We start from the raw sequence: 17,766 nt of genomic DNA, 5'->3' as shown, positions 1-17,766 counted from the left end.
AAGTCCGAGCACCAGGATCCTAATCCACACACTGCCTGACAGAGGTAGACTGGACAGTTACTTACGCAATGTCTTGATTTTTTTTTTTTTATAATAAGAATGTCCTTTCTTTCCTTGAAATAACTTCATAATTATAATCATTTAAAAATTGGAAGTTGGATCTTGAGTATCTTTGCCTTTCTCACTTCCTTTTCTTGTGGAAGATGGGGGCTCAGGCTAACTTGTGACCATCTGACACCACCCTGTGTGCTGGGACAGGAGCCATGTGTTACCATGGTGGGTTTAGGTGTGCTAGTACCCAAGCCCAGGACTTGATGCTGCCAGGAAGTAACTGCCAAATGAGCTCCAGCGCAGCTCTCTCCTTTAGTTCTCAGAAGAGGATGCTGACCTATGCTGGATGTGCACTGCTGTTAGGCTCTTTGTAAACAGTGACTTTTTGCATGCTTTATTCTTTGCAGAAATACAGCCTGAAGTTCCACTGCTGTTTCTGACTACTGTTTCCTCTGAGCTGTCCACCTTTTAGTGGAAAATTAGACCTAAATTATAAACTTGCCTGACTTTCGATTACATATATTATTTCAGTTACCTTTTGTTTTCATTGTTAAAATTTCAATATTAAGTATTATTGGCTTAGAAACAACACAGTGTCAAATGTTTAATAGGCCTTATGGTATTGCTAGGGTTTTTAGTGCTTAGCTACAAATAAAATGTCATTTTTATCAGTTTAAGATTATGACAGTATTATATGTCATCTATTGATAAATTGAAGACTACCAGTCAGTTGGTAACTTATCCATAGAGATAGTCTTATTCTTTAGATAATCATTTTTTAAAAACATTTTCCCTTTCATGCATGAGTGTGCTTAAGAACTCTTTGAAAAAAAAAACTTGTCATCTTTTTTGAGACATCTGTGTGTTCTTGGCTATCCTGGAACTTGCTCTGTAGCCCAGGCTGGCTTCAAAGTCACAGAGATCCACCTGTCTTTCCCTCCCAAGTGCTGGGATTAAAGGTGTGCACAACCACTTAATTATCATCTTAACATTTTTATTTGCTATCTTCCTTTAGTAATATGTAATTCTGCAAGTCATTTTAATGCTTCTGAGATATTTTATTTTATAGACATGTCATAATTTTTATTCTTTGCCTTAAATTATCAGGGAGGTTTGTAATGTATTATATGAAAACAATTTCAACTAAATTTTGCCTCATATAGTTACATTATTTAATGTTGGGACAGGTGATAAACCAGTCATTTGAAGTTAAATAAATTTGATCTTTTCTTTACCACATGTATCAAATACCATTTTAGTGGGGCTGGCTCTGTGGTTAAGAGCACTGACTGGTCTTGAAGGAGCCAGGTTTGGTTCCCAGCACCCACAGTCGCCTGTAGCTTCCGTCCAGTGGATCTGACACTCTCCTCTGGGCTCTGCAAGCATCAGGCATCTATGTTATAACACAGACATTATGCAAGCAAAAGATGAGTGAACATAAAATAAAAATGTGTATGTCTTTGAAAGTAACCACTGTCATCTGTGGTGAAGCTGCGCAGATGGAAGGCTTGTTGGGTCTTGAGTGGTCAGTTTGTAAATACACCGCCTGGCTTCATAGCGCTTATTTGCGGTGTTGGCATGTAGCATGGTTTCCTTTTTGCCAAGTTGATACTTAGCTGTGTATAGTTTTAGACGGTGTTTCGTTTATTTTTGTGGTTTTGCGGCAGGGTTTCTCTGAAGCCTTGGCTGTCCTGGAACTCTGTAAACCAAGATGTCCTCAAATTCACAGCGATCTGCCTGCCTCTGCCTCTGGAATGCTGAGGCTAAAGGTGTGCGCTACCACGCCTGGCCTAGAAGATTATTTTATAAAAAGATAATAGATTATCTTCGTACATGGTGATAAAATATATGAAATGTAGGAAATTGAAATGACATATCAAAATACTCTTAGCTGAAGTATTGATGTATGATTTATCCCCAGGAGAATGATTGTCTACCTAAAAGTAATACATTTGCTCAAGCCGAAGTGAGAAGTGAAGCCATAAACGGGAACTTACAGAACATTTTGTCACTTTGTAAGTATTGCACATAAGAAGTACTAGTGTTGCTTTCCCTTGCTGTTGGGAGGATGTACACAGTAGTTCACACAGTGCAACAGAGCAGTTTCATGTTATGTGAACGTCATATTGAGCACCCTGTGTTTGGCTTGAGCTTGTGGCTTCTTCAGAGGTAATTTTAAGGCTGGGAGGAGCTTGAAGACACCATTATGCTTAGAGTGGTCGTTGGGCGTGTGGTAAACCAGAAACCGTCGTGTGTGTCATTGATTAGCTCACAGATGACGTGGAACAGATGCGTTAACTTGTACTTCTTCCGCGTTCTGAATCTGAGATGTTCAGCCTGTTTGTAGAGATTAGGGAAATTTGGTGAGACACCTGCTAAGTGTTTGGAGGCCGCTTCCCCAATGCAGATAACAGAAAGCACATCTAATGCTTGCTGAACATTTAAAAGTGTCCGTTGCTTGTACATAAAGTCAGTTTCAGGGCAGTGAGAGAAATGGTCTGTTTAAGAATTGAGCAGAAGCAAACAGCCAGAATCAAAATCTGATTGTAACTTTGCCTTTTTACGCATATTTCATTTTGAGTAAACAAATGTTTCTTAAAATCTTTGTTTAACCTGTCCGTGATGTTATTTGTCAGGCATTCAGATTGTGGAAAACACTTAAAACTAAAACATAGCAGGTTTTTGTTAGCTTATTTGGGAGTTTTGCCACACGTGGCTGACTTAGATGGTCTTAAGCTCACAGATTTGCCTGCCCCCTGCCTCCGGAATGCTGGGGTTAAAAGTGTACCACGGTGCCCGGCACAGGACAGTTTCGATCTTCTTAAACTTTGATTGATGTATGTGCAGAGTGTATGGGGGAACTTTGTAGATACAGATCATTAGATCATCAGCATATGCCCGTTCGGACATTCATACCGGGCCGTGAACTGAACTCGTGAGTATTGGTAGGAGGCCCGGGGTCCGCTGTCGGGTAGTATCAGCGATTGTCTACGAAAGCTACACGCTCTTTTTGAGTATTGATTGTGCCCGCCACTGTATAAAAATGTAGATATTTTGCATTAGCAGATGAGTGTGGGCTGTGAGGCGCCTTTCCCCTCCCACAGACTTGTTTGTTGCTGAGGGAGCACGATGCTTCTTGTCAGCAGCATCCCGTTTGCCTGAATGTTTCTGGCCACCTTTTTAAGGAAAAACACTTGACAGTGTTTTTTGAAATACTGTTTTGAAGAGCATCAGTTTTTTAAAAACATTTGCATGTACGTCTCTGAAGGTGCCAGATTCTCTGGGAACTGTAGTTACAGACAGTTGTGAGCTGCCATGTGGGTGCTGGGAATTGAACCTGGGTCCTCTGGAAGAGCAGCCTGTGCTCTTAACTGCTGAGCCATCTCTCCAGTCCCAGAATATTTTTGTAAGAAGCTGTCTATTAAATTTTCAAAGGAAAGATGCTAGAGAGTTAAGGTCAAAGACCAGCCGAGCTTATTCTGGCCAGGCTCCCTCTCCCTTGGACGTCAGAGGCCTCTGAGGAGCCGAAACTGCTGCTTCCTCTCCTTCGCAGCTCTCAGCTGTGCGGAGGGTACCACACTGTGGGCAAGAGGAGATGTTTTCTCTTTATCAGATTCACGTAACACACAGTCTTTTATTTGTAGGCATGGCAAAACTCAAGGCTACTGAGAGGCATGTGCTTGTGTCCATTTTCAAATTTCTTGAATAATTTTGTGGCAGTCATATATCATAAATGATTTTTAGTTGTTTCATCGAAATATCTAAATGCTGTAGAACTAATGGAAAACTTAGGCTTCTTGTCCGGGGGTTTTATAGCACAAGAAGTTTAAAGCATTCAGGCTGGGCTGTGGTGGCGCACACCTTTAATCTCAGCACTCCAGAGGCAGAGGCAGGGGGATCTCGGAGTTAGAGGCCGGCCTAATCTCCAGAGTGAGTTCCAGGACAGCCAAGGCTACACAAAGAAACCCTGTCTCGGAAAACAAACAAACAAATGCAGAAAGTGCCAACAGTGACCCTGTCTACCACTTAAAAACTAGACTATACCCTTTTTTGTTGGTTTGTTTTTTAAAGTATTTATGGCAAGTTTTACATGAAAAAAATCAGGCTTACCAGTCAGCATTGAGACAGTTCCAGGTTGTGGACTGCATGGGTAGGAGAGCAAGTTCCGGAGTAGTTCCGGAGAACTCAGGAAAGTTCCGGAGCAGTGGGGCGGGCAGTGTAGCGGAAAAAGGCCTGTTTTGTTGTGGTTGCCTGCTGCTCTAGGGTGGACGCAGACACTGGTTCTGATCCCATCACAACTCTTAAAATAACTTTCTTTGGTTTTTGGTGAAGATGAACGTGAGCAAATTTCCGTACAGTGCCACAATGCCCAGTAACATACACTTACAGTTACATAGCAGGGTGCTTCACGTAATTACTATTTATATTAGGGAATAATTATGAATTTGCTACTTCATGAAAGCAAAAGGCTTTAAAGGGTGTTTTGTTACACGTGTATGTATTGCCCCATTAAGTAACTTTAAATGAGACATTTATTTTTTAAGTAACGTATCTCAGTTGAAAGTGAAAAGGTAAGTAAACTGTGTCACCAGGTCATTTGTAGCACAGTGTGCGTCGTTTTGTCTGCTGGCCTGAGGTGTTTTGACATTTGTTTTCTTTTGCAGTGGAATCGAATGCATTGCCTTTTTCATTTAATTCTTTGAGAGGCAGCCTAATTCTAGGCTTTAGGAGGTAAGATTATTACCCTAACTGTTCTCTGTCATTGGACTGATTCCTCTTGTCCTTGTGATCCATTGATGATGAAAACTACTTTTGAGACAAGCTCTTACTCTCCGCTGAGTTAGGTTTGGGAGGCCTTTCCATGACCTTTCCTGAGACATCAGATGCAGCTCTGTTCACAGAAAGAAGCCCTGTGTGTGCGTATTCAGATCACTGTTGAGCATTCGATTGTAATGAGTTTATTCCATAGTGTGACTACTCTGTTCTTATGTGTTCAAGGAAAATTAATAATCTTTCTCTTGTGTGTTCCCATTACCTGTTACTGCATTGAGATAGTGAAGTGGGGGAAGGCAGACCTTACAGAGAAAAGGTTTCCTTTAGCACATGTCAGTGTCGATTGGGATCCGCTGAGAGTTTTTTTGGCTGAAGCACGTGATGACACATTACATCATGATAGGCCACAGAGCAACTTAGGGTTTGGGCTCACTCTTTTAACAACTCATTCTGGTATAAAAGCTGAGGAAAAGTCACAGAAAAACCAAAAGAAGATTAATTATTGCCTACCTATTTCATATTTTCACAAGTGATTAGTTTGCAGCATTTACTTGCTTGCTTTCTTCTGTTCCTACTGTATGCATAGATACACATTTGTTTCTTTTTTGCTAATATACTCTTAAGTTGTAGACATAGCACCAGTAGACGTTGCGACGGTGCTTGAATATAATGTCTTCTGATTTACATAGTCCATGCTCACTCGTTCCCATTTTAAGATGTTCATTGGGCCAGTAAGATGGCTCATTATGCAGAGGCACTTGCTGCCGAGCATGGTTATATGAGTTCAGTCTCTGGGTCCCACATGGGAGAAGGAGAGGACCCACTTGTCTTCTGCCTTCCCCGGGCATGTGCTCGTGGGTAGAGCTGGGTGTGAGGTCAGCCACTGTGCTCACTGTGCTCACTGAGGCTCATTGGCCATCCAGTCTAGCCTAGTCATGAGCTCTGCGTCCACTGAGACCCTTTCTTAAAAAATAAGGTGGAAATGTGACAGAAGAAGATGCCTGAAGTGGCCTCTGGCCTCCACATGCATACACACATGTGCTTGCACACTTGTGTGTTCTTGCACAAACAGGTGTATACACATACCACACACACACACACACACACACACACACACACACAGTTTTACAAAGGTAGAATGTCAAAAAGTGAGATGGTTCAATGGATAAAAACACTGAGGCACCTGGTGGCCCGAGTTCAGTCCCTGGAACCAACAACTCCACAGAGCTTGTCCTGGACCTCTGCACATGAACACCCTCCTACACATACAAACACACTTACACAGCGACAGTAGAGTTTTAGAAATTATTTTAGAGCGTAGACTATAATTGGGCAGATACAATTGCAACAGAACAGGCTTTTAAGAAGTAATGCTGCTGTGTTAGTGAGTGAAATGTAAATGACAGTCACGTTGTCCTTAATGGAAGACTTAACATTTTTACTTAAACTTCCAAGTCATGGATAATTCTTTTGATTTTAATATTTTTAGTCAGTTTGATGACATATTTGATCAATTCTAGACTTTTGGAAGTACTTGGGTTGTAAATCTAAGCCAGTATGATGGGGGAGAACCTAAAGGGAACATTGTGCCCAGTGCCCGGGGCAGGCTGAACAGACCGCAGTCCTCCCACGCTCACCCCTAGAGCATCCATTGGCTGCTGGTCCCTGCTCCTGCTGTGTATTTCTGTGCCATCGGCTTTCCTGTCAGTGGCTTGTTGTAGAGGAAACAAAAGTTTAGGTTACAGTAGTAATGTCCATGAGGATCTGGGCATGGGAAGCATTTATAACTTAGGTCATTGCTTTCCTTTTACTTTACCCCAAAACTACCGAAACTTCAAAATTATATGAAGGTGTGGTAAAGTCTTTTATGTCAGCATTAATATAATCATGCCTTTAATTTGTTGTCCAAATAAATACTAATGTATTTTAAAATCTCTCAGAATATTCAGTACAGTAGTCAAGTCACCGTTTTGTGTGCTTTTGATAGTCATGCTGTGTGTGAGCAAATAGAATTGTCTAGTAAGTAGGACAGAGCACCTGACTTAGCAGCAGCTCATGATGGATCAGCCATGCTGCTGCTGGTAGAGCGTAGGAAGCCCCTACACTAAACAGAAAAGGCAGCCAGAAGCGCGGTATTCAGCAACCCAGGAAGCTACGGATCACTGTACTATCTAAGTCACTCTAGGTAAGCCCACAGCTAATGTGGATGCACTTCGTTATGCAACTTGAAGGAAACCTCCTTAGTAGTTACAGTAGGTCCAGGGCCTGACTGGACAGTTGCTTCTTGCCTGTTTGGGCTGTAAGGAATTTGGCTCAGATTTCCTTTCTTGTTCAGTTTTAGTTTCTATTACTGTTACAAAACACCATGAAAGGAAAGAGTTTATTTCAGCCCATCAAGAAGGGGTCTCAAGGCAGGAACTTGGGGTCAGGAACTGAAGATCATGGGAGAGTGCTGCCTACTGCCTTGCTTCCCGTGACTTGCTTGGTTTGCTTTCTTACACTTCCCTAGGATCAGCTGCCCAGGTGTGAACTGGGCCCTTCCATATCGGTCACCAATCACAAACAAACAAACAAACAACCCTCACAGCTTGCCTATAGGCCAATCAGATGGTGTTTTCTCAGTTGGGTTTCCCTCTTCTCAGATGACTGTGCCTTGTGTCAAGTTATCAAAAATCTAACCAATGCACATTCTTTTTTAAATATATTATTATTGTTGTTGTTGTTGTTGTTGTTGTTGTTGTGTAGGGGACCCTGCCTGTGGCGTTCAGAGCAGTTGCTTTTCTCCTTTCACCTTAGTTCTGAGCATCTGACCTGGGTCACAGGCTTGGCAACAGGCACCCCGCTTACCTGTGAGCCATCTTCCTGATTCTTGTCTGTCTCCCCGCCCAGCCCCTGCTGGCTTCGGCTGAGCCTGAGCCTGAGCCCCTCCCCCCACCTCTCAGGTGCTGGGGTACCAGGTCTTCACGACCCCCTCCAGCTTATGTGCGCTGCCAACTGAGATGCATTCGTAACCAGCTTGAAAGCAGCCCTCTCTCGTCTTTTGAGAGTAATGTTCAGGTGGAAAGAAGCTTAGGAAATGGTTGCTTTAGAGCATCAGCCCTGACCATGCCTGCTGCGAGTAACACAGACACACTTACTTACCTGGCTGCGTTCTGCCTGGACCTTCTTAAACCGGTTAGGGTACAACCAGCATTTTAAAACATGCTGTCTTTTTAAAAAACAAAACAAAAAACATTTATGTGTGTGTGTGTGTATGTGTAATGTTTTTCATTTTTTAAATTGTTTAATCACAAATACAGGCAAAGTACTTGAGTATAAGTCATTTAACTTTAATGTCTCTTGGTGATTATTATAAAGAGATTTTTCTACTATAGGTTTTCTTAAAAGGGAAGCTACATACAGTATGTTTTGGGATTTCAAGACACAGCTCAGTCAGTCGATTGCTTGTCCTGCTTCAGTCCCCAGCACCACACGAAATGAGCAGGATGATGTGTCCTGTGAGCACAGCCTCCGGAGGTGGGGGAGGGGGCTCAGCAGCTCAGCCCATCCTCAGCTGCAGAGTGAACTTAGAGCCACTGTGGGCTGTATGGGGCCCTGTCGTCAAACAAAGAAATAAACCACAGTTGGAAGTGACTGGTAGTGAGTTCTCAGTCAAGTCAAGATGAAATTGTGTTTAGGACGAGACTTTTCTTTCCTTTTATTAACAGTTAGAACAATGTTTAAGTGAAAAAGAGAAAAGTGTCCTTTGAATGTCTAATCCGAAGCACCCCAAAGCATTGAGCCCTCGCTCGGGGGCAGATACAGCACCGAAGGCAGTACAGACAGGGCTGGGGACGGTGGTGGCAGGCCAGGGCGTCATGCTTCAGAGCTCCGTGGGCAGCGATCTGAACTTGGCCGCTAGGTGTCTGTGTTGTAAGGAGGGCTGCCAGCCATGTGTCCAATGAAAGATCAGGGTTTTGAACCTAAACTGTGTAAGACCAGATATTAGCCTTGCTGGAGTCACTCAATGATGATCTTCAAGTCCTCTTTGCAAATGGTGGGTAAGATGCCTTGGATGTCCTGACCTTTCCAGAACAGAGAGATGAGATGCAGGGTTTGCTCCTAGCTCCTTCCTAATTGGTACAGAGAATGAGCCAGAGGCTTCCATTTCTCACTGTCACTCCTCTTGGCCATCAGAAAGTCTGATCTAGCTCCCTTTCTAGTTCACCACACCAAGGAGGAGCCAGTGGAGAGCTGTCAGCACTGGGCGGGACCCAGAGCAGCACCATCATTGTCACCCTGACACTCCTGACTCCTTTGACTCCATCAACAGGATCCAAATGTTAATGTTTTGTTACAAGCTAGCCTCCCAAATTCCATTAATGCTCTAGAAAAAGCTTGCTTAACACCCGCAGTCAGTCCTCAGTAGAAACAGTGCCAGCATGCCGTCCGGCCTCTGCTTGCTCCACAACAAACAGAACCATCCTTAACTACAACAGACTGTGCTGTACAGCGGTCCTGTAAAATTCTACCTTCTCAGAGACTTGTTTTCCTTGTGGCCGGAACAGAGCAAGAATTATTCGTTAATTTATTAAATAGCCAATGCCAAGGTTCACCGCTGTGCTTTCTGGGTTGAGAATGGTTCCAGGGTTTCACTAGTTGTGAGGACTTGGGAAATGTTTAATGATGAATTGTATTATACAGCCAGAGGGGTATCTCAATGTTGAATGTGCCTGCCCCCCACTGAGATCAGGAACAGAATGTCAGTGGTACTGTAAGGTCTCTGCATGGCCTTCCTCAGTTCCAGGCTGAAGCTGCCTGCTTTCCTGACATGATGTAAATCATTTACCTGAGTTTCTGTCTGCCGCTTTTATACACCATCAACAACATGTAACTAATTTTGAGAGACTAAACAGAAATCTGCCCATAGGATAAAGCAGTGGTGTTACTCTGGTGTCAGACTCCCAGAGACTAGTCTGGTTTCTGGGGCAGGGCGGGGCAGGGCGGGGCAGGTTCAGCTTCTATAAAAGCTGCTTCTGGGGAGTCAGGAGCATAGGTCAAGGTTACTCCTGAGAAACAGAAGGCTCAGATATTTGGAGAGCTTGTGACCAAATACAGGCGTGTGGCGGCTGTTGTGCTCTTCCTGTAAGCTTGCCGTGGCCTTCCTCAAACATTTAAGAAAATGCTTCCATGGATGTGTCATCCACCTGAAGTACAGGGCGTGGAGAGGGAAGGAAGTGTTCTCCCAGTTCATGATGGACAAATAAATAGTCAGATGCATCAGTGCCTTACACTAGAGAGATGTAATAGGTGCCTGGTGCTGGTGGCCTGTGGTGTAGACAGTACGTGTGGGGAGAGTGGTCCTTCCCTTCCTGTTGCTTCTGCATCCTGGAGGCTCTGTTAAGTCCAGCAAGGAGCTCTGCATCCACAGTGCATGCCATCCTTACTCCTTCATTTGCAGTAGAGGGCATCCTTAGTACCTTCCTGGGAGGCAGGCATCCTTAACATTGTAAAATCGCCACACAAGCACTCTCTTCATGTCTGAATTGGACATGTGCAGCTTCTGGGACTGAGGAACGAGCTTGTGGGGCCATGGGAAGCCCACATTCATCTGTGATCCTATTTTGAAAATATGTCTCATTTAAATAGGCCATATTTATAACAATTTAGATATAATACGAATAAATTAATAAAATATATTTTAAAAATGAAAACAAATAGGCCATATTTAAGTCTAATTTTTTTCCTTTCATTGAGTTGGTTTCAGGTTTTATAATACAAAGAGGCCACATACATTATACCCTCTAGAGTCTAGCATTTTGTCTCACTAATTTTTACTGCCTACATCCATCACATATGTCATGTGTGTGTGAGAGAGAGAGAAATGTTCTTTTCTAAATTATTTGATCGTGACTACATTATTATCCTCTACGCCTCCACATTTCAGTGTGTAATCCAAAGGACAAGAATATTGTCTAAGTAACCCCAACACAGGCAACAAATTCAGGAAGTTAAGCATTGCTGGGCTATTTTTAGTGAACATATGGTTTTATATTTCCATTTTAAAGCTTTGTCATTTATGACACTAGCAGTTTTTTTTTTAGAGATTGTACCTCATAGTGCTGTCCCCTGCTAGATTGCTTGTTGAGGGAGTTAAGTTATCTACCAGCACCCCCACAGTGATGGCAGTCTTGGTCACTTGGTCAGGGTAGTCACTTGCTGTTTTCTCTTACAAGTGCGTCACATTCTTGGGGCCCCTGCAAATAAGCTTACTTTTTCAGACTTGAACCCCAACATGTCTGTTTAACAGAGATCATCTAAACCAAAGTTTATTTTGAAACTTTTAAAGTTGATTTCCTTGAATAGTTCAGGTTGTTATTTATTTACTTGTTAAAGGCACTGATCTTTTACAGATTACATAATTAATTACTGGTACTTTTTGATTTAAAATTTTTCTGAACCTCTAGGCTTATTTTTAATCCTTTGCTGCCCTCTGCAGGTCTATGAATACAGATCTTTGGAGCAAGGTAAGTATTCCTAATACAGCAAACCATAATGTGGTGCATGAAAAGCCATCAAAAAGGAGTTTTAATAGCCTCACACATTTCTGATATATTATTACAAACTCATCATAAATGAGTTTTAATAGCCTCACACATTTCTGATATATTATTACAAGCTAATGGATTAAGAGTTTTGATACACGTAGTTTTGCTACATCAGGGAAAACGTCAGTCAAGTAGTCTTTGACTTAAGCATAAAGTCCTAAATTTTTCATCTTTCAGAACAAAATGCTAAAATTATTGTGATGACATTTGATCTTGCAGGCTTAATAATTTTTTGGGTGGTGCTGGGATAGGACCTTACATTTCCTGAGTGAGTGCTGTTTCACTGAGCTTGTCTCTAGCCCAGGTTTCTTGATATTCATGTGTGTCTGTATGTATTTCTGTATGCAAATGGTACGCAGACCAACCTAGCACTACTACCTTTGAAAGAAATCAACTGGGTTTTATGCCAGAAGAACAGTTAATGATTGCATAAAAAAATTTATCCTAAGATCTGAATATATATTGTTAGCTAAACTTTTGTTAAGCTTTGATTGTCTGGTGCCAAGGTTGAACTCGGGGACTTACACATGCTAAGCAAATCAGGCACAGACATTTTTTAAAACTAAAGTTTCATTCAGTTCTGTACCTAGCATTACTACGGTTGCCAGAATTTATACTTAATTTTAGTGTATAGTTGGGTTATGTATTGAAACAGTTCATTGATCTAGGAGACAATCATTGGTTTATTCATTAAATGTATCTGTTCACCTTTGTTACTAAATACTACAACTATTTCATATCCTGTGTTCAACTATAGTTTCTGTAGGATTTACTCTTAGGTGTCTTTGTGTGTGTTGCTTAGTAGACAGCTTATAGGATGCCATTTTCCTTTTTTATCTTACTTACCCTCTGGATTGCATTTGGTGAAGCGTGCCTTTCATGGTGCCATATGGTCAATTTTGTCCAGTTCTCCATATTAGCCAACAAATGATCATATGAATAACTGAAATTTGACTTTTACTAACACTAATTATGTGTGCAGAGTAGTTCAGAGACCTGACCCTGACCGTTTGGATACACTGCTTATGGTTACAAGTCAGTACCATAGGTCTATATTAATTCTGATCTTACAATATACACTTGGATATTTTATTTCTTATTTTCCTAATATTTTATTCAAAGGGAGAGCAACTGATCCATTTTGAGTAGACTTTGAACACTGTGATGAGAAATAACACTTTCCAGTGCTGTAAGAGATTTTCTGGTTATAAGAATTTGTTTTGAGTTTAAATTCAAATTTAAACATCACATTAGAGCCTTTCTTTGTGAAGTTTAATAAAATACTGCAGTTTTTCTTCATGCACTTGTGCATGCGCACGCGCGCTCGCACATGCGCGCGTGCGTTTGTGTGTGTGTGTGTGCTTTAAGAAGACAAGCCTAGTATTTAAAAACCGAATGATCTCTGGTGGGTGGGGGTGGGGTGGGATCACTGTGACAGGGAATAATACCTCACTGGGGAGAGGCTTTATTATTTTAAGATTCAATTTCATATTGTCTTTGTTTTTGTTTGCCTCTCTTGCTACAATGCACGGATTTCCTGCCTTACCAGATAACAGAATTGTTGTACAAGGATGGACGTTACTGCAAAGAGCCTCCAGGACCAACGGGTAGCGTTTCTGCTTAGATGGTTGTAACTTACCCACAGACCTATTTATTCTTCTGTGTAAAGACGGGCTAGAAGGATTACAGCAGTAAACACTCTGATTTTGAAAGTGAAAATTGAAAGCATTTGGTTATAATAACCTATAGTGATAACTGTTATCTTGAGAGCTCTAAGGTGTATGGTCTTAGTATAATTTTTTAAAGACAGAATGTGGAGCCCTTGAGGGATAAATCAACATCCCTAATAGCATCTATGGGGATAGGGTTAGAAACCAATGCACATTGGCATCTGGATGGTGTCAGGGTTTCGCGACAATGGTTAACTTTATGCATCAAGTAGGAAAAGGTCCTAGTTTTTTTTCACTTTAATATAACTTATTAATTAAAAAAAACATAATTAAGATATTTAATGAAGTCAGGGCTATATAGTTTCCTATAAGAAAGTACCTTTCTTGAAAGTTCAGACCTCCTCTTCTAGGCATTAACACATGGCCCTATGAATTTTATGCTTGAATGCATAAGAAAATTACTGTTGTTACAAAACATCTTTGTTAATCCTGGTTTTTCATTGGCTAATAGGCAGTTCTCCATGGGATTACTTATCTGCTCATTAACAGTATTTTAACTTTCTATGCTCAGTATTTATCAATCATTTCTAATTTTCAAAATACTGTCCACAAAAAAATTAGTATAGAAATATGTGAAAGCATTTATTTACACTCACTACCTGTGCTTTGGACAGGAGAGGGTGATGACCACTCCTGTCACAGAGCGGTGGAAAAAAATAGATTGAAGTAAGATTCAGTACTGAAAAGCTGTCACTCGGCCTGAAAATAATTAATATTCCTTTCACTCACCAGTTAGATATGTGCTCCCAAACCACATAGTCTCTATGCCTCAGTGATCATCGCTGCCATTTCAGAGCCTCTCATCAGGGTGACATCTCACACCAAAATGATTTCTTATAAATTAATCTTGATAACATGACAGTCTCAGTAATTTTAGTAGAATGCTTTCTCTTGTTTTTTTCCACAGAAGCTGTTGGCTATTTTCTTTATAACTTGATTGACAGCATGAGTGACTCAGAGGTCCAGGCCAAGGAGGAGCATTTGAGACAATACTTCCATCAGCTGCAGGAGATGGTACCGTTTCCCTTTCGCTATATAATGCTCGTCCTGCCTGACATATCTATCAGGGTTGCAATTGCTGCTTTTAAGCACAGCCAGGACCACTTCTCAGTGACATGCAAGAGTTAGAGACTCAGATTATGTCGGCGATAATTGCTGTTAGACAAATTTCAGTTTGGTTGCCTAAAACTCAGCAGTTTCTTTACCTGCTTCCTTTCTTTCTCACAGAGTATTAAAGTTCCTGAAAACATCTACAAAGGCATTCGTAATTTGCTGGATAGCTACCATGTTCCTGAATTGATTAAGGTGTGTGAGTGTAATGAATCAAACTCTATTAAATGTTTCATTTTTATGTAGAGACTTGTTAAAATGTTATTTAACTTTAATTTAGAGGGTCAAGTTTTTTGTTCCAACAACAGCCACAAAAATAAAGCTTTTATTGATTGTTGGTAGAAACTGTTTACATATTAAAGGGTACATCTAAAACATTAATTACAGTGGTTAATTAAGCATAAATAGAATTCCTGCAAAATTTTAGAAAGGTAGCATTAAAATGAGGTGGGGCTTGCAAAATTTGTGTTTGACACTCACATTTTTTGCCTGTGCTTTCTATTTCTAACATTGTATTAATTTAAATCCCAATTTTAGGATGTTAAAATTCTGGTTGACAAAGAGAAGGTAGATTCTCGAAAAGTAAGTAGTATTCTGTTTTGTATTTTAACTGCATCTAATGACAATTCCAAATAGTGTCCCCGTTAAGTCATCTTGAATAACTCTGATTTGGTCTCAGAAGAACTAACGGGTCAGGAATATTTGCACATAATCTTGGAGTCCACCCTATCCACAGAACCAGTATTTACTAATGTCTCAAGAGACAAGTAGCAATAACGACAGAAAAGGCAGCTTAGAGGCAACAGCGACTGGGAGTGTCTTTTCATGGTAAACTTGTTTTTCCCATGTAGACTTCCCAACATACCTCATCTGATTTGGAATCAACTCTTGAAAAACTAAAAGCTGAAAATCAACCTATAGGAGACGTCCTAAAGCAACTCATCTTACTGCTCTGTTCAGAAGAGGTACCGCTAACAGTCCTTTCTTTTTCACATCTCCCTTAGGGTGGAATAGTCTATATAGACCACAGTAAGTAAAGCCAAATAAAATGTTTATGATTTTTACACTTTATTATTATGTGTCGTGCTTGAGCAGTGCAATTAAATGAAAGGTTAACTAATTTCTGCGACACCTTGAATGGCATGTTTTCGGGTTGCTGTAGTTTGTTTATGATAATCTGCGGGGTGAGTGATAGGAGCAGCCGTGATAGGTTTATCATACATGCCAAATGGCCTTTCAAGCCACGGCTCCGGTCTCTCCTACCCAGATTGTCAGGCAACTGATACATGCAGCCGTCATTTGCAAGTCAAATCTAACGAGCTTGTTAATGCAGGGATTGAAATTCCATTTTCCCACTAGGAAAAAGCTTTCTGAGATAAAGGGTCCTCGGCCGTGTGCAGCAGGCGCACAGCCGCACTTGGTGTTGGTGTCAGTGAGTCTGCGGTTGTGGGGACCCCACACTGCACGTTTCTGCTTCAGCAGGTGATCCTGCGCCTGTGATTGGATGGGGAAACACTGTAACTAACTTTGAGATGATACCGTGGCACTGTTACATTCCAAAACAGATTCTGTCACTTTTCAATTATGTGTCTTTCTACCTCTGCAAATTAAATTGTTAGGGCAGACTTAAGGAAATACTTAAATAGTCTAATTTTTAATTGCAAATCACATTATCTTTTAAGCTTATATATATGTATGTACTTACATTTATGCTTGTTTTATATGTGTGTGTGGGTGGATGGGTGGGTGGGTGGGTGTATGTGTACACACACCTCTAGGGGCAGGGTTAAGGGTATAAAGCCATCTTTTTTAAAGTACTGTTAACTTTTTCTGAACTCTGAACACCATAACAAAAAAGGTGATATTTTCACCATATATGAACACCATAATAAAAACCATATTTTTACCTTATATTATTTTCTTGTTTTTCACTGTATCTTTTTATTTTAGAATATGCAAAAGGCCCTTGAAGTGAAAGCAAAATATGAGTCACACATGGTTATTGGTGGCTATGCAGCTTTAATAAATCTGTGCTGTCGACATGACAACGCAGAAGACGCACTGAACTTGAAACAAGAATTGTAAGTCCCCTGGCAGACGCTTAACGCCGTGGGTGGATTGCATGGCCCGAATGTTACTTTCACGTAATTAAAAAAAAATTCTTCTGTTTTCAGTGGTTTGTTTGTTTGTTAAGTTTTGTGCCAGAAGGGCTCTGTGGTTAATTACCTCATGCTTTCTGCAGGGGCTTTTCAGTTTAGTAAAACATTCTAGCTCTCCAAGCCAAGGAGGGGCAATGGTAACTTTCTTATGAATGTAATCTGTTTCCTTTTCTATGTGGTGTTGTATACAAAATCCTGTCTGTTCCCAGGAATCTTTTGTTTTCCTTACTCATAGATTTATAATATGGAAATGTATTTGAGTGTTTACATTGACAGCTAGAATCATGAGAAGAGCTGTAAAGGCCGAGTGTGTCCTCATCAGCATCTTCCTGTGTAGTGAGGCTGCGTCTGTGGTTCTGCATTTTTACTTCTGCAGTCGTGACTGTAATTACCTTTGAATTTGGACATGTTGGTTCCGAACATGTTATATGTCAAAGTGATTATCACAATTGAAAATGTTTGCTTAGCTTTTGTAAAGTAGTAAAATGAACACACCACTCTCCTTTCTGTAGTTGGGTAACATAATTGTGGCCTTTTTAAATAGTGATCGACTAGATCCTTCTGCGGTTCTTGACACTGCCAAGTACGTGGGCCTTGTGAAAGTACTGGGAAAGCATGGCAAGCTCCAAGGTAAGCCCCAGGACGTAGGGAAGACACAGTGCCAGTCGCTGCCACTGGAATAGCGCGTGAATTGATATTAATGGCGTATCATGTCCTACAAAGTGCTTGAACACTTTGCATACAGATTTGCATGTGAATTGGACCAGAGCTGCCTGGACAGTGCAGGCCATTAGCTTTAATGGATTGGCAAGCTTGTCACTTACATTTGCACAGCTCAGTGCCTTTCGCGTTTCTACAGCTAGTTTTTATTAGCATTGCCGTTTGGATCGAGTTTGAAGATCATGACTTATGGCACAATTTGCTTATATGCCTGCACTAATGGCTTTGTTTTTGCTTAAAAAGATCTGAAGGCTGAACATAAAACCTGCAGATACGACCCGATAGATAAGAATCTGAGCTGTGCAGTTTTGTCTTAACCTTTAGCAACATTAACGAAATGTCTGTTTTAGTTGAAAAGAGAATTTGATTACACGGATATTTTGCATGCTCTAATTTCCTCGTTGAAAAATTGCTAAGCTAAATAATATAATTAATTGCACTTGGTAATAGTCTTCCTGTTACAGGTTCTTGGTGTTCCTATCATTTTATATTGGAACTTTACATTCCCTTTACATTCTCTTTACATTCCCTTTCTTTGATTTTTAGAAGAGACAGAAGGGGAAATTACTTGATTTGAATGGTGACATTTTTCCTAGGAAGTCTTTCTAACACAAATTAGCCTGTTTTTTAAAATTA

General features: G+C 40.8%; 1 protein-coding gene across 1 annotated transcript in view; it reads left to right on the top strand.

The window, feature by feature from the left end:
- Positions 1-17,766, top strand: part of LRPPRC (leucine rich pentatricopeptide repeat containing) — an 84,255-nt gene that overhangs the window by 23,023 nt on the left and 43,466 nt on the right. Inside the window, exons 13-22 of the mRNA XM_084792252.1 lie at positions 1,973-2,066; positions 4,716-4,782; positions 11,303-11,330; positions 12,961-13,018; positions 14,049-14,155; positions 14,369-14,446; positions 14,789-14,833; positions 15,103-15,216; positions 16,202-16,332; positions 16,955-17,040. Of these exons, the coding sequence (XP_084648378.1) occupies positions 1,973-2,066; positions 4,716-4,782; positions 11,303-11,330; positions 12,961-13,018; positions 14,049-14,155; positions 14,369-14,446; positions 14,789-14,833; positions 15,103-15,216; positions 16,202-16,332; positions 16,955-17,040 (808 nt within the window). The remainder of the gene's footprint in view (positions 1-1,972; positions 2,067-4,715; positions 4,783-11,302; positions 11,331-12,960; positions 13,019-14,048; positions 14,156-14,368; positions 14,447-14,788; positions 14,834-15,102; positions 15,217-16,201; positions 16,333-16,954; positions 17,041-17,766) is intronic.

Source organism: Acomys minous, assembly GCF_964271855.1.
Source record: "Acomys minous genome assembly, chromosome: 8".
Lineage (NCBI taxonomy): Eukaryota > Metazoa > Chordata > Mammalia > Rodentia > Muridae > Acomys > Acomys minous.
This window is presented reverse-complemented; position numbering and strand designations above follow the sequence as displayed.